Raw genomic sequence first — 24,458 nt, 5'->3', positions numbered from 1 at the left:
TAAAAATTCTACTCATTTAATATCAAATAAACCTTAACGCTTATTTTTAAGGGGAAAGATTGTATTTCATTGGTGAATTAATGGTATCAAATTAAAATGAACCAGGCTAAAGCCCTTTAGAGCATAAATCTCAATTCTGTAATAATCTTTACAAACAAAAATTCTGCACACATTAAGTGCAAGCATGAATTTATCTTCCAGAATTCTTTGCTTTCAGAAACAAGTCATTTTTCTATAAAGTTTTATAAAATCAGCTTGTGGGTGCCACCTCCATTAAGTATGTATGTATTCTTAAGTGTAATACAAGGGTACCTTCAGTAGAACAGATTGTTTGTATACTTCACTGTGGCACAATGATTAGCACTGCTGCCTAACAATGGCAGGGACCCAGGTTTGATTCCCGGCTTGGGTCACTGTCTGTGCATTCTCCCCATGTGTGCGTAGGTTTCCTCCGGGTGCTCCAATTTCCTCCCACAGTCCAAAAGACGTGCTGGTTAGATGCATCGGCCATGCTAAATTCTCCCTCAGTGTACTTGAACAGGTGCCAGAGTGTGGCGACTAGGAGATTTTCACAGTACCTTCATTAGTGTTAATGTAAGCCTATTATTCCAAAGACGTGCAGGTTAGGTGAATTGGTCAAGCTAAACTGCCCCTTAGCGTCTGGGGTGTGTACATTAGAGGGTTTAACAGGGTAAATATGTAGGATTATGGAGATAGGGCCGGAGTGGGATTGTTGTCAGTGAAGACTCGATGGGTCAAATAGTCTCCGTCTGTACTGTAGGGATCCTACGATGATGATATTTGTGACACTAATAAATACACTTAAAACTTAAACTTACTTCAGCAATTTGAGACCTACATGTCTCATCAGCAAACAACTACTACTTTAGGTTGCATACAACAATATCAGCTCTGGCCCAGTTGGTGGCACTCTTGCCTCCGAATCAGAAGGCTGTGGTTCAAATCCCATTCCAGGGATTTGAGCACGTAAGCTAGAATGACGCTTCAGTGCTGCTGGGCGTTCTTTTGGGTTACATGTTAAATGAAGTCAGGTCTTTCTCCTCAGGGAAATGCAGAAGTCCCATTGGAATTGTTGGCATTATTCTGAAGAAAAATAGAGTCCTCCCTGATGACTAATAATCCCTCAACCAACATCAAAAACAGATGATCCGGTCAATTATTTCATTGCTGTCTGTGTGACGTGGCTTGTGCTCAAATGATTTCCTACATTTCAAAAGTACTTAATTGGCTGTAAATTGCTTTGGGACATCTGATGTGATGAATACATGCCAATATTTTGCTGTTTCTTTTATGCAGTTTATCTCTGTATCTTTTCACGTCTTGGCTATATATTATCTACTCTATACCCAAACCAAAACCATTTATTTCCACTTCAGTCAATCCAGTCTGGTTCTGTAGATAACTGTAGAAAATGGTGGAGCAGTTCTATTTAACTATTCCTACTTAAAATAAAATTATAAAGTGAAATGCAGCAACTTTGTTTTTGCCACAAAACCATTAACTCATCACCGATTGTAGGGAAATACTGCATTCAAAAAGAGTATGTGGGTTTTTGGGAGAAGACATGGAGTGACAGCTGCAGTTGGGCAGGACGCTGGTTCAGATGGAGCGTAGCAAACCTCCTGTGCCTTATGATCAGCTCTAGCCCTGGATTTTCCACCCGCCTATAAACTAGAAATTTTACTTTGGACAATTAATGTGTGTTATTCAATGCAAAATAAATAAGCTTGAAAACAGGACAGACAACAGGGAGAAAAAAAGGTGCACTTGTGGTCTTGGAAACTGTCCTCATCCATTTTTCCATCTCAAATTCCCAAGCATTATAAATCATCTATATTTAATCAAAGTAGCAGCATCAGACCAGCTGCTCACTGGTACAAGTGGCAGAACAACAACATAAAGAAAACAACCTCTGCAAAACTAACACATTAATGATGTTCTAATGCTATTTATTGATGGGGCTAGATTGGTAAATCCATAAACCATTCATCAAACTGAAGTGAAAATAAAAGCAGCAGCTAAAGTTAATTACCACTTCAATTTATGACATGCCCCTGACTGCACTCAAATTCAAACTCATTGCTGATTTGAAAGATGATTGCATGTTAGCCAGTGGTGTTCATCATCTAAAGGTGTCTTACACTTGTGAGAAGAACCCTTACATTTTTCGACAACAACACTGACGTACATAATGCCTTTAATACAATAAAAGCATCTTGAAGAGCATTCTAAAACAAAACACGTCAGCAAGTCACATAAGGAAGTATGTGACAAAACTTAGAAGAAAGCTTGGTAAGAGTGGTTCAGTGGGGTTGGGGTGTTACACAGTTTGGTTCCTGGACAACTAAAGACACGGACACTAATGGTAGAGCCGTTATAATCAAGGATGCACAAGCGGCCAGAATTTGAGAAGAAATGTCTTGGAGGTTTGTGGGGTTGGAGTTGATCACAGAAATAGGAGGGGCAAGGCCATGGAAAGATTTGAAAATAAGGACGAGGATTTTAAAATCAAGACGTTGCTTAACCAGGAGTCAATGTTGTGAGTGAGCACAGGGTGAACAGAGAACAGGACTTGTGAGATAAGAAAAGGGCAACAGATTTTGGATGACCTCACATTCACAGGAGGGTAGAATGTGGAAAACCAGCCAGAAGTACAATGAAAATTTTCAGTCCAGAGGTAACAACAGCATGAATAAAGATTTCAACAACAGAGAAGACAGAAGAGAAGTTGGTTGATGCTACAGAGCCGGAAATAGCAATGCCATGAAGATGCAGTTGGAAACTCATCTCAAGTCAAATGCAATACCAACGTTACTGACAATCTGGGTCAGCCTTAGATCGTTGCCAGTGTGAGGGATGGAGTCAATGGCCAGGGAATAACGTTTGTAATGGGACCAAAGATAATGGTTTTTGTCTTCAAAGTAAAGAGGATATTTTTGCTCGAGTATGAGATGTCAGAATTAAAGAGGAAAAGATCAACTACATTAAGGAGGAGAGGATAAAAGACAGAAAAGCAGTTGGATGACAGTAATGAAGGCTCAGCATACCTTTAGAAGGTACTGAAATGGACAAGCCCCAACTTTGTGACGCATTTAGTCTGTATCTACAAACAGTTCTAATACATGTTAAATGGAGATCCTGACGACAAGCTGCCATAGTTACATAGCTAACGGAAAAGCAATGCATCCTGAGCTTGTGTTTAACTGCTCATCTGTAATTGTCTGAAATTGTTGTAATTCTGCATTAGTAACAGGAGCTGAATAATATGGAAGGGGTGGGTGGGGCAAATGGATGGAACACTCCCCTCCTCCCCAGGAACCATGTCAGTATGAAGCTGGCTGACTTCATGCTGAGCTGCCCAGTAACAACAAAGCACTGCAGGGTTCATTAACACAGACCGAGTGAACGTTGTGCCCCTCATTGGGGCAGAAATCCTACTCTTTGGAGATGCCAATCAATCAAATTGACTGGCACCTCCAATAGTCTAGAACTGGGATTAGAACTGAAGAGAAGAGCCCAAGGCCTAGGATCCCTAGAGAAGGTGAGTCCGGGGTCTTGGGCCAGAGGGTTTGGGGCATTAGGGATAGGGGCAGGGGGCAGTCTAAGGAAGCCACCCTGTGATCAGCCCACTCACTTGACATTTACAGTTGGGCTTCCCTGCTCCCAAGCTGCTGCCCATGACAAATGCACTAGGGTATGGACATCACATTATTAGGACCAACTGGCTTGATAAGAAGCCTAATTGATCCAATGGTCATTTTAACATGGTGTCCCCAGTATTATGGGGGGGGGGGGGGGGGCCAATACAAAGTTGGTGGGATGGATGTCCACGCCATTTTGCATGCCCTCCCTGTGGGAAACATGCTCTCTGGGGACACCAAATTCAGCCCAGTGAGTGCTGCTACTTTCACGTTATTTTTGAGGTAACTTGTGATACAATGTCCCTGTGCTCAAAGTGGATCCTTGACCTACCATGACCCATATCACAGGAAATGTGGTTTATACATAAAAATATGAAGCCCTGGGAGGGTGGTTGGGCCTGGGTAAGATGCTCATTCAGAGAGTCAATGCAGACGATGGGCTGAATAGCTTCTTTCTGCACTGTAGGGGAATCTACGGTTCTATAAGGAGCATTTTTAAATTATTCCTGCAGGACAACAAAACAGACATCCTTACCAGAAATCTCCACTAACAGAAACTGTCACATTAAAAATCAGTGGATCACAGTATTTACTGAAGTGACACTCAATGCAACGACCTACAAAAACTTGCAGTAACATAATCCCTCCAGACTTTCACTATTAAAGACTTTGTTTTGAAATCTATCTCAAGCTGAAGTCAATTACAAAAGACCCAACTAACCTGCCTGTCTATAATGGGGTCCATCAATCAGCTGACATTGCAACAATTCACTCACCCGTTTATCAATATCTCCATGCTGGAGCTGTACAAAGCGAGCACTGATAGCAGCAATGTAGCTCTGCTGATTGGAGAAAGCCACTCTGCCAGCGCCCTTTGGGTACTTCAGCTCAGGATCTGTATCAATGCCCGCGTAGCAGACCCCTCCATAAAGCCGATCCATGATCATAGCCAATTCAACTGCAAGAGAAAAGCAAAACCCTAAGCTAAAAAGACTATCGTTTCCGCACACAAACTGCATTATTTAAAACTACTATTTTCCTAGTTCTCAACTACTGTCAAAAGGACCTAACAAAAACCTTCCATTTCTTTTATACACCTTCTAAGAACTTCTTTCATTATACATATTCATCAGATTGGAAGACATAATTCATCAATTATAATCAAAGCAAAATTGAGAACAAATCATGAACAAAACAGGAAGAGTCCTTTAAAAAAAATAAATTCCTTATTCCTGAATAGTTTCAACGAAGTGGCTGGACATTCGAAAATTTACAGATTCAAATTCAAGATACAAGGATGCTACATGGAATTTGGGATCGTTTAGTCAGGCCTCAACAGACACTCTGCAATACTGCAAGAGTAACATCAACATCCTTCACATGAGGGCTCAAATTCAATTCTCAGTCTTGTTTGTTCTTTGTCTTCCCTAAGGACATGAGTTCTTCCAGTCTCAGCGGGGTGATGGAAAGGAAAAAAAAGTGGAAAAATATTTGGTTAGGAACTATGTCCGTTGCCCGTTCTGTCCAAACAAGTGCCGTGGAAATTTGACATGGGAACAGACGAACAGGATTCATGGCGATGGTTGTAGACTATACTATCTTCACTAGTTTTCTGAATGACTGCAGCAACATGAACATTGACATAAAATATAGTGATTTAGGAAATGGGGAACAGAGGGAAAGAGAAAAGATGATAAAAATAACTCCAGCTCCTGATAACTTCCTTTTTGAAAACTAGAAGGCGTTTGGAATTTGCAAGTCATCCTTCATAGTAAAGTTAAGTTATTCTAGTTTTATGAAACTGACAATATCAGTGTGCAATGCAGTGATTTTTCAGTCAGTATTTAGAACATCTAGATTTAATCCCAAAGACAACAGTGGCAAGCTCCACTGCCTCACAGCGCCAGGGACCCAGGTTCAATTCCCAGCTTGGGTCACTGTCTGTGTGGAGTCTGCACATTCTCCCCATGTCTGCGTGGGTTTCCTCTGGGTGCTCTGGTTTCCTCCCATAGTCCAATTATGTGCAGGTTAGGCCATGCTAAATTGCCCTTAATGTCAGAGGGACAAGCTAGGATAATTACTTGAGATTATGGGGATAGGTCCTGGGTAGGATCGTGATCGGTGCAGACTCAAACGGCCTCCTCCTACACCGTAGGGATTCTACGATCTAAAGAAATTTAAACCTGCTTAACAAGTCAAATCAAAACTCACCCAATTGCGGATTTTATACATGGTATCTCTAAACACAACACGGCTTTATTCGAAAACACTATAATTTCCCCCTCTGCAGTTGTAAACATGTTGCTAAAGCTACATTTACAAAGTGACAAATGCCACAAGCACAGGGAGAATAGCTGTGTTACCTTGTTGAGAATGGAAAACAAAAACAAGATTTTATGTTTGGTATTACATAAATGACTTGTTTACAATAGAATGACACACTTTTAGATTTGAATCCACCTGTATGGATAAATTTTAGGTCAACATTCCAACTGCAGAATAGGAAAAACTAAAGGTAAACATTCATTATTCCTGGGCAGGGTACGATTCCAAATTTGGCATCCACTTATAAAGGAGGCAATTTGTTATCTCAAACTGGGGGAACAGATCTGTCCAAGCAACGCTGAATAGGGAGGTGGGGGCAGCTGATATCAACATTTTGTTGTTCACCAGAGTACACGATGCTGGTCCCAGGATAGCATTTCACCCTGCCCCACTCTCCTCACCCCCAGGGACCATAGTGATATTATTGGACCAGCTCTTCCTTGTGAATGTAAAATGTGCTGTGGGGTGAGGTTATTTTGGGTGCGTGCACTTAAAAAAAGCTTCTCTTCCCAGATTAACGTGACAGCTGGGATTCGATTCCCAATCAAATAAACTGGCCTCCGTAAAATTGTATAGTTGTCCTTTTTATTTAGCAACATTTATTTATGGTATAAACACACAACTCTACCTGGAAACATTTTTAGGGTTGGAAGCAGAATTATAGAGTGTTGGGTGCATGGAATGGGCTGCCAGCAACAGTGGTGGAGACAGATTCGATAGGGTCTTTTCAGAAACTTTTAGATAAGTACATGGAACTTAGTAAGATAGGGGATTAGAGGTAAGCCTCGTAATCTCTAAGGTAGGGACATGTTGGGCACAATTTTGTGGGCTGAAGGGCCTGTATTGTGCTGTTTTTCTATGTTTCTTATAAGGCTACAAAATGCCATTGAAATCCAAATATAGCGTCAAATGCAAAATTTTCATGGGTGCAGCTGGTGAAGGTGAGGACAGAAAATGGTCATTCTCCAATGCCCTCATCTAAAAATATCAGCACCATTGTCTCCCTTTAGTAACTTCTAAGCTTATCCCTTCCTCAAACACCACTCCTGCAATAAAAGCAATAGAATAAGAGTAATTTTAGAAAGATATTTAGCCTCCATTTCGCTGTCACCACTCTTTACCCTATTTCGCCTGTCACTACCCCTTTCCCACCCCATCATCACTATCCCACAATTTCCCCTCCCATTCCTTCCATCACTAGCCTTTCTTCCTCCATTCACTCTGTTACTATCTCTTATTCCCTACTATTCCCCTCAGTCCCAACCCGAACTGTACAAACTAAAACAAAACCAAAAATGGGTTCTTAAAAGTAAGATTTGCAAGATATATCTTATTGGACTTAAGTAAAACTCTACCTTTGCGACTATGTCCTCATTTTATTCTCAAAAATTGGCAAGTGCATTGGCAAAAATTATCCAATAAACCCAAATAATATGGTGGCACAGTGGTGAGCACTGTTGCCTCTCAGCGTCAGGAACCCAGGTTCGATTCCAGTCTCAGATCACTGTGTGTGGAGTTTGCACATTCTCCCCGTGTTTGCATGGGTTTCCTCCCACAGTCCAAAGATGTGTGGTTAGGTGGATTGGCCATGCTAAATTGCCCCTTAGTGTCAGGGGGACTAGCTAGGGTAAATGCATGGGGTTATGGGATAGGGTCTGAGTGGGACTGTGGTCAGTGCAGACTCGATGGGCTGAATGGCCTCCTTCTGTACTGTAGGATTCTATGATTATAACATCCTCACCCAGGACCATCATCCCCATAACAGAGGCTGTAAGCTCTTTTAAAGAAAATAAATCTTTACACAAGACAAATATGACAGAAGGATCCTCTGAGAAAATATGATACATGTTGTATCATAGATTATTTTCTTTTGGGGGATAAGGGTTAAATACAGTTAACATTATAACCTAAAACCTTTCTGCTTCAAGGTTGTGAGAAACCAACAAAATATCAATATTAGGCTGTACTTTAGCATGCATCCAGTCTCAGAATGCTGGAAATACTCAGCAGGTCAGGCATCATCTGTAAAAAGGAAAATATAATTCATGGGTGGGAATTTCCAGCCTTTCCTGCTGGCAGGATCTTCTAGTCCTGTCACAATCGATCCCCTGCCGTGGGTTCTCCAGCCGTGAACCTGGCAATTGCCATTAACTTCGGTGGGACTGTAAGATCCCACTGGCGGACTATAGCTTGCTGCTCCACCTTGGTTTGGGAGGGGGTGTGCACAGCCAATGTTGATCCTTGACCCTTTATCAGAACCTGGCCTCAGGAATAATTTACCCTCCCTACATCAGACAAAATGCCTTCATATATAATGTATATATATATATATATGCACTAGCACAAACAATGCAGTTTTGGAATTTGGATTCATACTTTAGATTCTCACTGGTGATTCACTTCATTTTTACTCACCGGCTCGAAGAGGTCTGGGAACTCCTCCCACAAAAATAGTCTTCCTAGGATCCAGAGGCTGAGAACCATCCATCACAAAATCACTATCACTCAGGTTCCATGGTCGAATTTGCACCTTTAAAGAAACAAGGGTGCTGCTGAATGAGTTTTGGTAGGAAGTATTTTTTTTAAAATACAAGAAATCCAACCAGCTTGAGCAAACATGAGACGTTGTAGTAACAGGCTCCAGTTTTAATTTACAATCATCTAATTTGCAAATGGCGCAGTCAGTCAGTGAGCTCAGGACAATATCTGCCTGGCCATTTTAAAGGAATGGGCATAAAACATTTTTTGAAAATGAGCATGGACTTTGTTTCAAATTGCTAGGTTCACTTCACTACAAAACTCTGAGGGACACAAAAGTGTTACAAAACTGCTGGGGTTTGATGAAAAATCAGCAATCATTGTGTACTTCCTTTTATTTTGCAGAAAGCCGGGGATTAAGACACAATTAGTCAACAAAAAAAAAAGCTGATACAGCGATCACCTACAGGGAACAAATACCAGGCTGCTTTGTATTTGCTTACTGCTCCGAAAGCTACAAACAAAGGCTTAATTATGCAGCTTGCCATTTATTAACTAATTCCCAAGACCCAATCTTTAGATTTTACTGAAAATAAGAAAGATCCATCAGTAAATAGATAATCAAAATGATACAGGATGCATTTGCATTCACTGGTGTGGGGTGGGGGGGGTGGGGGGCAGAGATTGGAGGTTGAGGGAAAGACAGCTGAATAATTCCCAGGTTAGGTGGCTTGTGAAATGACAAAGAGAACAGATGGCAAGCTAAAACAAGCTGGAGATCCATTTACCGGCTTGTCCTTGATGGTGGGGCTTGAAACACACAGGTAGAGCTTTCCATCTTCCTCAATACACGCATCTATCAGAGCTTGTACAGAGCTTTCCTCTTGAAATAGGAGGAAGGCGTAACCTACGACGAGGGTAAAACAATTACAAGGAAAATGAGCAAGCCTGTTGTAGAAGATAAGTTTAAAAATAGCAATAAATTTACATTTAGGTAATTCTTCACCATAATCCCAAGGTGCTTCAAAGAAATTCAGTGTTGCAGACTTAAGGAGTTAGTTAATAGTGTGTATTGGCTTTTAAATTACATTTTTAATAGCAGGAGTGTATCAAGGCAAAGTAAGCAGAGGGTGGTACCAAAATAAAAGATGCTTGTCCTCCAAGTGATGGAGGCAAGGATGCCCAAGAGCTTCATGGTGGAGGACTGGAAGGAATGGGATACGATGCAGCGTTAGAGAATGCGACAGAGTGAATAAGGCAAGGCTGTAGACACATCTATAGATGAGGCAGTGGAGGTTACCACGGACAATATGACAAGTGAATTAAACCCAAGTGTGGGTCAGATTAATAAGAACAGTCTTTTAAACTACTGGAGTTTGTGCAGAGAGACAGATCCAGAGGTGAAATCTAACCCAATCACAACAAACAAATGGCTAATCAATGCTGCATTCTCATTTCTTTTTTAAACTTTGTTGAATTTAAATTGATAAACCGTTCTGTAAATTTTAGTGGATATTTCAAATTGTTTATTAAGATCTTTTGGAATGAATCAGTTCTTTGCAAAATCAGTTTTCAAATCACACAAGTATACATAAGTCAGGGCATCTGACCCATCTTTCTATGGATAAGCAAAGCAGTACAGCTTGTCAAAATTTAACTGAACTAATTTCCAGGACAGGTGGGCATTGCTGGCAAGGTCAGCATTTGTTGCCCCATCCTGAATTGCTCTTGAACGGAGTAGCTTGCTAAACCATTTCAGAGGGCAGTTAAGAACCAAACACGTTTCTGTGGGTCTGAAGTCACATGTCGGCCTAAAGAGGTAAAGGTGGTAGCCTTCCTTCCTCAAAGGGCATTTATGAAACAGAATGGGTTTTTAAATGACAATTGATGGTGGTTTCATGGTCACCATTACAGAAACCTGCTTTTAATTCCAGATTTATTACCTGCTGTGGTGGGATTAGAACCTGCATTCCCAAAACATTAGCCTGGGCCACTGGATTACCAGTCCAGTGACATAACCATTTTGCCAGTATCTACCTCAACTGCAAAGCTCTAACTCAGTCCAACAGCATACATCAATGGTTAATGCAATGAAACTCCTGGAGAAGCATGGAGCTGGTAGGAAAAACATGGCTCTGCATCAGCTGTAGGTTCATTGCGGCAAAACCTACTTAAGCTTCAGCAGTTCAGTCAATCTCTTTCTACAAGAAAACTGATGTACTTCATTCTTCTTCAAATGACAATCTCCATGCTTTTAAAACAAGTGTTAACCTTTCCTTCCTCCTCATGCTTCAGGAAAAGCAAAAGATGCAGCAGCAGATGAGGATGTGTCTAGCCTCAGCTTCAGATCATTGTTTCACCTATTCAATCACTGGAGAGATGATAGGGCTGAGAACATATGAGTAGACTATTTGGCCTGTCGAGCCTACTCCACCATTCATCAAGATCATTGCTGATATTTTACCTCAAGTCCACCTTCTCATATTATACCTATATCTCTTAATTCCCTTGTTACCCCAAAATCTATCATCCTTTGTTTTGAATCCACACTTCTCTGGGATCGAGAACTTCACAAATTCACAATTGTTTGGGTGAAGAAATTTCTCATCAACCCCTTAGTCTGAGACTATTATCCAGTGCTCCCCAACCAGTGGTGACATTTTCTCAACATCTATCCTATTACCATCTTAAGATTGTTATATGTTTCACCAACTCTCCTCACAGAACAATCTCCTCATTCCAGGAACCAGTCAAGTGAACCTTTATTGCACTTCCTGTAGGGCAAGTACGTCCCTCCTTGAGCACAGAGACCAAAACTGCACCCCGTACTCCAGGTGTGGCCTCACCACTGCCCTATACAAATTTTCACAACTCATTTCCTTGTAATTATTCTTACTGTTTTTTTCCTCAATGTAACAACCTTTTCTTTGTAGTACAAAGACCGCAGTATTTTGGAATTTTCAGGTGTGGTCTGACCTGTGTATTATAAAGATGGAGCATTACTTCCATAGTCATGTATTCAACTGCTTTGTATCAACAATCAATACCATTTTTAACCATTTTGCCACATTCTCTAAATACTTTAGCAAGTGCAAATTTAGGTACGCAGCAGTTAGTGTCCAATGGAAGCTTACAGAACATGGCATCATTGTAACATACCCGTCAACCTCCTTCTGAATGCTCCCCAAAGAACTCTTCAGTATCCTCTGCAATAGAATTCCTACATAATCCTGCCCTCTAAGAACTGGAACCTACAGTACCCTGTCCCAGCTGCTGACTAATTATGTGCACATTCTGCCTCTAAGCTGCTTTCTAAAGTTCACGCAATATCCCCATGGCAATGACTAACCATTGTCTGATCAGCCATTGCTCAGTCTGCAGCCAGTGGTGGGACTGAAACTGTCAGAGGATGACTGTATCTTTACAGCCAATCTTCATTGTCACTTCCCCTTCAGCCACAATCCATTTGCATGTCATCATTGAACAGCTTGCTGTTTGTGCAAGAAGCAGGTGAGGCTTGCAGCAATGTTAAGTTTGTGACGGTAAGTTGAAACAATGAATATTAAGTACGAGTTGTGACTGATAAATGAGGGTGAGTGATGGGAGTGGAATAATTCAGCAGAGTCTGAGGCTAGTTACGTAGTTGGTGGGATGTGACATTTATAGACACATTCATTGATCTTGACACTTGAGAGGACATTGAACATCCAGGTCACTGGACATGACCCCTGGCATCAACAGCCATGTCTATTTGGTGTCATCGCCTTCTGAAGCGTTTCTCTGGAGGGCATCCTGTCTCCCTGTGGATAGAACACATCTCTTCTCTGCAATTCTTCAACCAAGGCTTTCGTGCAGTGTTGGAAAATCTTGGGAGTCCATCCTCTCACATGGTGGGCAATTCTAGCGTCTTTCCCAGTCAGAATCAGCTGTTGGTCAACTTCCAGCACCTGCCTCAGCCACAAGCGCAACATCCAGGTTTTCTATTAATTGTTGCGATGAGCGCACTGCTGCCCTTCACTCTAATTGCCCTCAAGAAGGTGGTGGTGATCTACCTACTCAAGGTGCTGTTGTCTATGTAGTAGAGGTACACCACACACTGTTAGGTAGGGAGTTTGAGGATTTTGATCCAGTGACAATGAAGAAAGAGTGATGTAGTTCCAAGTCAGGATGGTGTGTGGTTTGTATCACCCAAAATATCACTAGGTTTATTTTGTGTGTATATTTACCAGTGCACTGGTATTTGTACTCCCACGTACCTCTGCTCCTTGACACCTTTCATTAAGTTTAAACTCAAATTTAAATATTGCTCCCTTGAAGGCATGAGCACGCATTTCTGCATATTAATTTGCATTGTCACTCATCTGCTGCTGACCAATCTCTGTCTTCCTGAAGTTTCTTTTCCCCTTCCCCCATCATTACAAGAACTACAGATTGTTCTTAAGTAGTGCAGACTAGTTTTAACAGGTGCTTGCTTTTTAATTTTGGGTTGCCTGCTGAGACATGCAGCTGCTCAACAGCACGGTTAGCACTGGCAACAATCACAGTACTGAGCAGGGAGCATAAAGTGGGCGCTGCCTGCATTGAAAGCAATGGGTGTAGGTTAATTGCACATTGTGATTTCGGCATTACAGACAGTCCATTTGGTCAAGTTGTTTGTTTCGATATTCAGATCATTTAAAAGATTAGAAACAAGTGTCCAGACATTAATCCTTGTGGCACTCCAGTCAACATTCTGCTCCAATGTGATATTACATCATTATATAAGCTCACAAACATACTGTATAATTTGGAGACCACAAGCATTATGATCATTTAGTTTGATCTGTCTTCAAGACCACAACTCAAGCTCCCTACGGTGAAGTAGCCTAAATAGACACCAAGGTCAATCAAGTCCTAGTAATCATTGTTAAAAGTTGTTTTACTCATCTGGTCATCACAGTAACTTCCCAGGTTACCAGAGTAGGAAATAACTACACGTGTTTTTGCTTTTGGGGGAAACAAAATTGTACAAAAATATATAAAGACAAAAAAAAAAACTGAACAATGTATAGTGCCCAAAGTGCGTTAGAAACATCTCAAAATTACAATAAATGGACAGATAAACTGACTCCAGCACTGTGTGCAAATGCATGCCCTCCCAAATGAACAGAGAAAATCAGTGCCAGCCATGGACTATTCTACACATACTGGTTGGCGTAGAATACTTAATTAACACTGGGCACTCCCAATTCCAGGTTTGACAATATTTCCACTTACTATTCTGCTATTCCCTAGTTTCAGTTATAAAGTGACATATGCTGAGACATAGCTTCCATTTTTGGCGATAAATTCCTTATTGCTGAGTATTCAAGAGAAAGGTTTGGAAAGGAAACACGCATTTTTTTATTTCTAAATGAAGTGGGATATTGAAGGATTTAGGAAGATTGTCTTGTCCAGCATTTACCGTCTATCCAAATTTCATTCACAATAAACCAAATTTGCTGTTTAAGCGTACTATTTACCGTGCCATATTTCTGACCTTGGTCATTGTGCAAATCAGGATTAACAAGCTCAGCAGACATGTCTGACGAGGCAGAATCAAGCCCAAGTGACCAATGGAGATTTCTGTCTCAGCAAAATGTTAATAAACTCAATTATTGTTTCAAATGTCAGCTTAAATGACATTTAGATTACAGCTGCACAAACATTCCAAAATTTTTGTAAAATTAATTTCTCCAACGTATGAAGAGCTTTCATCCCTCAACACAATTATATAAAATTACCTAATCCAAAAACAAAATTTTGTATCCATTCAAATTCCTACTCCTAAACAGCCAACATTCAACCCAGTCAGATGGATGTTTATTGTTCGGATGCTTGACAACGTATCGGCCATTGGTATTTATCCCATCAACGTCCATCCTTAAAAGTAATGCAGGTACATTTGACATCTTGCTATTAAAGATTTCCATCTTTGTTTTGTAGAAAATATTCATATTAAATATTGAGAAAGTTAATTGTCAAATATACTGTTCCTAAAAGCCTTCTTGTAAGAAAATGCTCACAATTGTCATTTGTGATTCACTGATGAGCAATTTGCTTTTTAATCCACTTTAAACAAAGAATTGCCTTCGTCAGGTTCTCTGTACCATGTACCATCCTGCCATTATTGCCTGTCCATTGGATTTCTGTCAATAGAAATCCTGGGAATCACGACTGAAATCAACCACATAAATGCCAAGCTATCAGAGCATATCAGAGGCTGGGTATTTTTTTTTTGCTGACTGGCTTACCTGCATACTCTTAAAATTCTCCCCACCTAGTCACAGGTTAGGAGTGTGGTGGAATACTCTTCTTACCTGGCTGAGTGCAACTGCAGCACACCACTGAGTCCACTTGATCAGTCCGTGACCACTTGCATAACAATTCATCCTTTCCAATGACTTATTGCGGCTGCACTGCGTACCATCCATGGGGTACGCCACAGAAAAACTTCTTCAGCAACACCCCCCGACTAGTAAACCCAACACTAGGTCAGGCTTGTCCATCCTGCAGCTTGCATCCAGCTCCCAAAAGCTCTTGCATGTGGCCCCAGAGACAGTTTTCCAAATGCCAGTCTAACAGCTAAATTGCAGTGGAAGATTCTGCAAGGAACTGCTCCTCCAGTCACAGGCCACTCCTGTGATCCTGCTACTGATACAAGACAGGAGGTGAGTGAGTGGGAGCGAGAGAGAGAAATGCATGTGTGAGAGTTTGTCTGTGGGAAAAAAATCCATATGTAGGAGTGAGCACATGCATCTGTAGGAGTGAGAGAGAGAGAGAGAGCACACATGGGAGTGAGGGAGAATGTGCATGCCTGTGGGGGAGCGAGACAAAGTGCATATGTGGAACGTATGCATGTCTATGGCGGGGGGGGGGGGGGGGGGGGGGGTGGTTTAATGTTGTACCAAACCTCATTTTTCTGAAATTTGCTCCTCGGCCTCTCAAGTGCGAAAGAACATTGGAAATTACCACACCGCCCCCCCCCCCCCCCCACTTCCCCCCAACCCAGCAAAAAGGTTGGACAAGCCTTACTTAGGAGGACAAGGGCAGCATCATCGACAAGGCGTCCAAGTAACACACCATTCTGACTTGGATGTATATAGTCATGCTTTCATATTGTCACTGAGTTAAAATCCTGGCACACTGCTTAACTAACAACATTCTAAACATGGACTGCACAGGTTTAAGAAGAGCCTATTAACACCATTTTAAGAGAAACTAGTGATGAGAATAAATGCTGATGTTGCCAGTGATACTCGTATCTGAAGGAGTTTTTTTTCCTTAAACTCTCTAATTAGTAATTAGGGTTTCCCTGGTCTCCTTTTGAGGTACTACCTTACCTCCAGACTGCTCAAATATCTGAGGGTATCAGAGAACTCAACTTACAGGGAAATCATGAGAGTGCATCAGTGACCCTTTCATTACATCACACTGATTGACCAAAGTATGACATGAAGGAATCACTTTGTTCTAGATATAAAATTTTGAATAAGTCTGCTTCCAAAGGCAATTCATTTCTTTCCTTCCCTCTTCTAACTGCGAAACACCCAACACAAATTAATTAGCCTGATTTAAGACATTTTTAAGTAATCATTTTCAAATGTGATGCAGTGCGTAATTAATACAAATTAATTTGACTAAAATCATGTGGACAACAGGATTAAAGCTAAAAGGAGAAACACGGAAGTAGATGTGACATAAAACTCCTTGCCTAATTTCCAAAAGGAGATTATTAGAAATTCATCACAGGACCGTGTAAATGATACACAGGAAGAAAAGTGAGACATACTTTGATTCTTGTTTGTAAGTAGGCTGAAGAACTGGTTCTAAGGGCACAAATCTAGCCTGTCAAAACTCAAATAGACAGGATTCTACACCACATAAATCATTCATAATTTGCCTACCCAAAGCAGTGATTGAAGGTTAGGCGAATTTTGCTTAGTACAAAATCTAAATAGGTTTGTTGGATAGCTAAGCAACTTAGAACATGATTTTTGTAAGTTTGCAAATGATAAAATTCTCCATCACATCCTATTCAGTGTGTGTGTATAACTAAAGCTCATCTTCGTGGTTATTACTGCTCTTCCTGTATCTTAAAAAGTGATCAATAACATAGTGCTACTGGTGAAACTCATTCCTTTGTAGCTTCAAAAAACCTGGCAGTTATGTCATGCGGAATGAAAGCACATCAACATAACCCTACAACGTTATTTTAAAGTTAGGAAACACAACACCCCTGCTCTATCTCCATTGATTGATGGGACGGATAATACCACATCAAAACTAAACATTACCTGGCTAATCATACATTTCGACAGAAAACAAACACGCAGTTTGTCACAGCGGACAACTGGAGTTCAGTGCCTTCATCTGGAGGAGAAATATTTAACCTGTCCGTCAGGAAAACTTTCACACAAATAGTGGTCCTGCAAAGCACTTGTGCTTCGCTGCCCATGACTAAGGAATTTCAAGAAGAACATTCAAGTCACAGGTACAAAGGGTCATTAGAAATACAAACGCTGCCTCTGGTTGGCTAATTGCCATATCAATCTTTTCACTGATATTGTTACTGTTGCAATTTACAAAAAGTGCAAAGTCTAAAGGTCTTTGAGTGGCTGACTGTGTTTATCAAGTGAATAGCTGCTTCATGTAGATAGAGCAGGACAGTCACAAGCAAAAACAAACTGGAGTTACTGAAACTCAAAAAAAACAAAACGCTGTAAACACTCAACAGGTCAAGGAATTGAGGCAGGGAAACAAGTTGGTATTTTTGCCATGGCCCCTTGCAGCCAATCTGCACCATGACCCTTTCTCTCCATAGATTCATGTGGCCCCATGAGCAATTTCTATCTTTTGAGCTGAATTTTCATACCAGATTTGAGTGAGAGGGAGTTGGAATTTTCCTATCTTTTGGCTCCTGACTTGGCAGTGAATTCCCATCTCTGTAAACCCAGTAATATTTTCATTCTGAGGAGCGATGCTAACTGGAAGTGCTCCCGTCGACCCTGAAAATAGTGTAGAGGGAGCCACGGGGCTGATTAACAGCCCACCTCAATATGCTGGGAATTTCTCTCAACTGGGGGAAAAAAAAACAAGAAACAAAAACAGCCCCCATACTCCCCCACCTCCTTCTCATACCATCTCATGTGATCCCAACCAACTTCCATGGCCCTACATACTCTCCATGGGAAGACCTCAGGAGCCAAGTTGAGATGAAATAAAATGAAGTTCTAAATATCTATTACAGACTTTACCATATTAAAAAATACTAACTGATGAAAGCCCATTTAATGCATATTAATCCCTTAAAGTACTGAACTCATTATTAAAAATAAACATTTGTGTCCATGGGCCCATAAATACACATAATTTCTTTATGGCCACTTGGAGCTATCAACCAAACTGTGAACATGGAGCCCCACTCCCACTGATAGGTTGTGAAACATTTTAACAGCACTAATCCTATAATATACCCCCAGGCATATGTCAACAACCATTGAGTAAAATTGTAAACATGGATCTTTTTTGAATTGCAGGCTTTTTTTTTGCACAAAATTTAAATAACAGAAGATTTAAATGACTTGACAGTTCCACAGACCTTATCCACTGTTTATGCAAATTCATGTGCATTTTTAATAACTCCTGCAGGATTAAGGTTTTTCCTAAAAGTCTAATGGCCATGAGTCACATTATGGACATTCCAGTAATTAAAATTGCTTGTCTGAAGGCAGTTACACTTTTGAATATGCTGTGGCCTCTATGAACTGCAGATTTTTTTCTAAAAAAAGGAAACTTTGTGTTTTCTCCACGAGAATGGTGAGTGCTGGGTTTAGGGGCATGACTTCCAGATTCTGGTATGGGCATCATTTTGACCAAAGTGTGGAGCCTTTCTGACTTGGCAAAAATTTAAGCTCCTGTTTCAGACCAGGGTGGTTTTGGTTATGATCTCCATTCCGTCCTGATCTCAGCCAGTGTAGCAGTGGGATTGCTACAAGCAGGTTTCTGCACCATGATGAATCATGAAGGGAAATAAGAACAATTGCTTGTGATCTAGCAACTCAAAATAAATGCAAGGAAGCATTAAAATTTAGGTTAGAACTAGGTTACCAGATTGGAGTGGTCAAATAGTTTCAAGAATTTCACCACCAAGACTCATACATAAATGATGGTAACGTGATTAAGATATAGAAGCAATCATACTGTGGCAGCAGGGGTGAGGGGCAGCCAGCTGTTAAGCCAAAATAAAAAGTGGCAACTCATGGCCCAATGCAAATTTGTGACATAAAATGAAATATGAAAACAGGGCAATAAGAATTACAAGGGGGAAGAGACAAAAATTCAAATTAGGCCATATGCCTGCCGTTGTACCACCTTGTTTCAAGGGCAGGTTAGGGAAATTCTGACAGCACGTCAACTAGAAATTCCATCTCCTACTTCCCAAAAGGTGCAGTGGAAGCAGCACAGAGAAGAAAACAGGAATGGGAATTTCCTGTTGCATTCCAAATGACAATATTATTCACTACAAGTCCTTCAAGTAAAGACATTTTTACAAAATATTTTAGATATAATTTTGTCATTTAGCTGATAGTGTTATATGAATACAAATTAATATCTCTCCACATTAACATAAATTTAAGATTTATCATGTTCTTCATAAATTGCATGTTGCATATGAAAAGACTCAGTTCCCTTCGCAGGATGAATACAGCACTGACTGCCAGCAAGGAATATTCCATCCCATAATAATTGTTAAAGGCCATCACAGAGGGTGCAATAAATATTTTTGTTGAAAGCATCTGCTGTTGTAACAGATTTGCTTTGATTGCTTGATTAGATAATGTAGTTTGAAATTTCTGCTATTATATTTTTCCATCAACGTACAAAAAAATGTGGCACTGGTTCTGACAGAATTTTAAAATGTGTCAAGAAACCACATGATGCAGCAGTTTTTGTCAGTATTCCAGATTGGCCCAGCATGATCCCAAAAGCAACCAGCCCTCCCATGTTAATTAGTTGCCCTTGCATTTGGCAAAGCTTGCTGTTTTATCCTCATGGAAACCAACGCCAGAACCTTGTTTTCAGCTTCATGGAGGTCACAACACATATCGGAACTAGATTACTTCATTTACATGGTTGAAGTCATTTCGCTACTTGAATTAAGCAGGCTCCCGTTGCATAGTAAGGAATAACTAACCAGTGGTTAGCTCAGAGATCAACTTTGTTTTAGTTGTCACTGGTTGTCCTCCACCTTCCATAATCAACAACTTAAGAAACTCAACCAGGTCAACCTAGAAAACAAGAGCTGACCAACAGCTCCAAAAGCCATTAGTTCCAACAAGCTAATAAAGAACATAGAAATCTACAAGGCCAAAAAGGCCACAGTGGTCCAAGAAATATAAAATGCCAGTAATTTCCTTTAATCCTCCACTAGACTTTTCTTTGGGTGTTAGAATGCAACTGGTGACAACTTTGTATTAGATGTAATGTGACCAATGGTAACAAGCTGAAAGGGTCAACTGACCTAGTAAACCATGGAACCAATTACAAAATGATGTGATGGTCAGCTGACCAGCTGACTCACTATAAATAAGAATGTGTTGGAAATTGCAGGGAAGCTTGGAGTGGCCAAGAATGAGGTCCCAAGTTTCGAGTGATGAAGTTTCTTCATTAAACCTTTTTATGATCTATAAAAGTTGGAGTAAATTGGGCCCTTGTCCAATTCCAGATTTACTGATAGAGGCAGCCCACTACTGCCAAGTCACACAGGATCATTACTTGGAACTATATCACCCCCTCCCCCTTCACTGTAGTTAGTTCAAAATCCTAGAACTTCCTCCTAACTACACTCTGGGTGTACCATGTGGACTGTAGCAGTTGAGATGGTGATGAGCTACCTTCCTTGAGGCAATTGGGAGGACCAATAAACACTGGTCTTACTGACCACGACCACTTGCATTGAAAAAGCTTCATTCTGTATAGCCATCACCATTTGCACTAAGTAGGTTAAAGTTAAACCATTTTAACACCTTCCTGCATCTGATTTTGAGTCTATGCCCTCTTGTAGAATTAGTCTTCAATACTTATCTTGGCTTTCCCGTTTTTCAGTGCAAACATTCCCAAATTCTGCAGCCTTTCATCATAACTAAGGTGCCTAATTCAATTGCCAAAATGCAAAAGGGAGGGGGACAAGAAACAGGAAATTGAAGGCTAGTTAGTTCAGCATCTGTCATAGGGAAATGCTAGAATCTATTACTGAGGATATTAATAAACAGGGGACTTAGAATGACAATATCGATAGAAGTGACCAGCACACAGTCCTTGTGGAGACAAAGTCCCACTTCCACATTGAGGATATCTTCCATTGTGTTGTGTGGCATTACCTCCGTGCTAAGTGAGATAGACTTTGAACAGATCTAGCACTTCAAGACTGGACATCCATGAGGCATTGTGGGTCATCAGCAGAATTGTACACAACCACAATCTGTAATCCCATGGTCCAGCATAAGCCCCACTCTACCATGACTGAACCAGGGTTAATCCCCTGGCTTTGTGGTAAAGAGTGCAGCAGGGCATGCCAGGAGCAAAATCAAGTATATTTAAAAGTGAGGTGTCAACTTGCTGAAGCTACAGCACAAGACTACTTGCATGCCAGACAACATTAACAGCAAGTAACAGACAGAGACGAGCAATTCCATAACTAATGGATCAGATCGAAGCTCTGCAGTCTTTCCACATTCAGCTGTGAATGGTGGTGGACAATTAAACAATTCACTGGAGGATGCGGCTATACAAATATCCCCATCCTCAATATAGTGGAGTTCAGTACATCAGTGCAAAAGACAAGGCATTCACAACAATCTACAGCTGGAAGTGCTGAGTGGATGATCCATCTCAGCCTCCTTTGGAGGCCACCAGTATTACAGATGTCAGTCTTCAGCCAACTCTATTTACTCCACATGACATCAAGAAACAGCTGAAGGTATTGGATACTGCAAAGGCTATGAGCACTGATAATATTCCGGCAATAGTACTGAAGATTTATGCTCCAGAACTTGCCATACCTCTAGCCAAGCTGTTCCAGCACAGCTACAACACTGGCATCTACCTGGCAATGTGGAAAATTACGCAGTTATGTCCCGTACGCAAGAAACAAGATAAGTCAAACCCCACTATTTACCAACCCAACAGTCTACTCTCCATCATCAGTAAAGTGATGGAAGGGATCAACAGCACTATCAAGTGGCATTTACTCAGCAATAACCTGCTCAGTGAAGCCCAGTTTGGCTTCTGCCAGGGCCACTCAGCTCCTGACCTCATTACAGCCTCGGTTCAAACATGGACAAAAGAGATGAATGCCAGAGGTGAGGTGAGAGTGACTGATCTTGACATCAAGGCAACATTTAACATCAAGAAGCCCTAACAAAACTGGAGTCAATGGAAATCAGGGGGGCATCATATCTAACACAAAGGAAGATGGTTGTGATGGTTGGGGACCAATCATCTCAACTCCAGGAGCTCCTCAGGGTAGCGTCCTGGGCCTAATTATCTTCAGCTGTTTCATCAGTGACCTTCTTTCCATCATAAGATCAAAAGTGGGGTTAATTGCTGATGACTGCACAACGTTCAGCACCATTTATGACTCCTCAGATACTGAAGCAGTCCATGTCCAAATGCCGCAAAACCTGGACAATATCAGGCTTGGGCTGACAAGTGCAAGTAACATTCATGCTATACAAATGCCAAACAATGACCATCTCCAACAAGAAAGGATCTAACCATTGCCGTTTGACATTCAATGGTATTACCATCGCTAAATCCCGCACATCAACATCCTGGAGTTACCATTGACCAGAAACTTGAACTGGAGTAGCCGTTATAAATATGGTGGCTATCAGAGCAGGTCAAAGGATAGGAATCCCACAGCAAATACATCACCTCCCGACTCCCTAAAGCCTGTCTACAATCTACAAGTCATAAATCTGGAGTGTAATGGAATACTCTCCAATTGCCTGGATGATCGCAGTAACAACATTCAAGAAGCTCAGCACTATCTGGGACAAAGGAGCCTGTGTGATTACTAACCACTCCACAAACATTCAATCCCTCCACCACCAATGAACAGTGGCAACCACCTACTACAGTGGTACCATCTACCACAAGATGTACTCCAGGAACTCATCAAGGTCCCTTAGGCAAGACTTTCTAAACCCACAACTGCTACTATATAGGAGGACAACAGCAGCAGAAACATTGGAACACTGCTACCTGGAGATTCCCCCTCCAAATCACTCACCATCTTGACTTGGAACAAGAATCACTGTTCCTTCTCAGTCTCTGGGTCAAAATCCTAGAATTCCTTCCCTAACAGCACTGTAGGTCTATTTATGCACCAGGGATGGCAGTGGTTCAAATAGGCAACTCATTATCACCTTTTCAAAGGCAACTAGAGAGAGACAATAAATGCTGGTCTAGTCAGCGACACCTACATCCTGTAAATGAATTAAAAAACAAAACAGCTTTCTCTTTTATGCAGTGTATATGGCTAGGCACTGGAATATCCAGACTGAGGGGGTAGTGGAGCAGATTCAATCATGACTTTCAGAGGGAAATTGGATATTTAACTGGAGAGAAAATAATTGCAGGGCTACAAGGAAAGACAAGGAAGTGGGATTAAAAGGCCAGAGTGGACACAACAGGCCAAATGGCCTCTTTCCGTGCTGCAACTACTCTATGATTTTATGACTTGATGCCATTCAATTTTAGGAATAATACATGAAAGATCTACAAAAATGTCACAAAACAGTATATCGAGAGCACACTTTCTTCCAGTCGCACTTCAACATCCTGTATCACACCAAAAAAATTATGAATAAACTGTCCAATATAAAATATCGGAGGCAGGATGGTAAGACATTTCTTTTTATTAATTCATCGGATGTGAGCTTTGCTGGCCAGGCCAGGATTTATTGCCCATCTTTAATTGCCCTTAAGTGGTGGTGAGCTGCCTTCTTGAACTGCTGCTGGTTAAGGAGCAGCAGGTAGTTCAGCCCTTCGGATCTGCTCTGCCATTCAATATAATCATGGCTGATCCTCTACTTCAACACCATACTCCTGCACTCTGTCCATACCCCTTGACACCTTGAGTGTCTAGGAATCTATATCCTTCTTAATTATGGGTGGCACGGTGGCACAGTGGTTAGCACTGCTGCCACAGTGCACCTGGGACCAGGGTTCAATTCCGACCTCGTCTGTGTGAAGTTTGCGCATTCTCCACATGTCTGCATGGGTTTCCTACGCGTACTCTGGTTTCCTCCCACACTCCAAAAATCATTAGAATTCTTCAGTGCAGGAGGAGGCCTTTCGGCTCATCAAGTCTGCACTGACCACAATCCCACCCAGGCCCTATCCCCATATTTACATGTATTTACCCCAGCTAGTCCCCCTGACACTAAGGGGCAATTTAGCATGGCCAATCAACCTAACCCACACATCTTTGGAGCGTGAGAGGAAACCTGAGCACCCGGAGGAAACCCACGCAGATGTGGGGAGAACGTGCAGACCCCCATCCCCCACCCCCTACATAAGACAGTGACCCAAGCTGGGAATTGAACCCAGGTCCCTGGCCCTGAGGCAGCAATGCTAACCACTGTGTGTGTTACATTGACTGGCCACGTTACATTGACCCCAAGTGTCAGAGGAATTAGCAGGGTAAATATGTGGGGTTACAGGGATAGGGCCTGGGTGGGATTGTGGCCGTGCAAACTTGATGGGTCAAATGGCCTCCTTCTGCAGTGGCTTGGCCTCCACAGCCTTCTGTGGTAGGGAATTTCACAGGTTCACCACCCTCTAGGTGAAGTAGTTTCTCCTCATCTCAGTCCTAAATGGCCTTCGTGTATGCTGACACTGTGACCGTCCCCACCAAACCACAGGAAACATCCTTGCATCCAGTCTGTACAGCCCTATTAGAACTGT

General features: G+C 41.5%; 1 protein-coding gene across 6 annotated transcripts in view; it reads right to left on the bottom strand.

Moving 5' to 3' along the window:
* Positions 1-24,458, bottom strand: part of cpeb3 (cytoplasmic polyadenylation element binding protein 3) — a 102,168-nt gene that overhangs the window by 14,002 nt on the left and 63,708 nt on the right. For all 6 annotated transcript variants that reach the window (XM_080205568.1, XM_080205571.1, XM_080205572.1 and 3 more), the window contains 3 exons: positions 9,254-9,372; positions 8,403-8,517; positions 4,439-4,620 (listed from right to left, as the gene is read on the bottom strand). In XM_080205568.1, coding sequence (XP_080061694.1) covers positions 4,439-4,620; positions 8,403-8,517; positions 9,254-9,372 — 416 coding nt within the window. The remainder of the gene's footprint in view (positions 1-4,438; positions 4,621-8,402; positions 8,518-9,253; positions 9,373-24,458) is intronic.

The sequence above is a fragment of the Carcharhinus amblyrhynchos genome, chromosome 17, assembly GCF_965287045.1.
Source record: "Carcharhinus amblyrhynchos chromosome 17, sCarAmb.v2.hapA, whole genome shotgun sequence".
Taxonomy (NCBI): Eukaryota; Metazoa; Chordata; class Chondrichthyes; order Carcharhiniformes; family Carcharhinidae; genus Carcharhinus; species Carcharhinus amblyrhynchos.
This window is presented reverse-complemented; position numbering and strand designations above follow the sequence as displayed.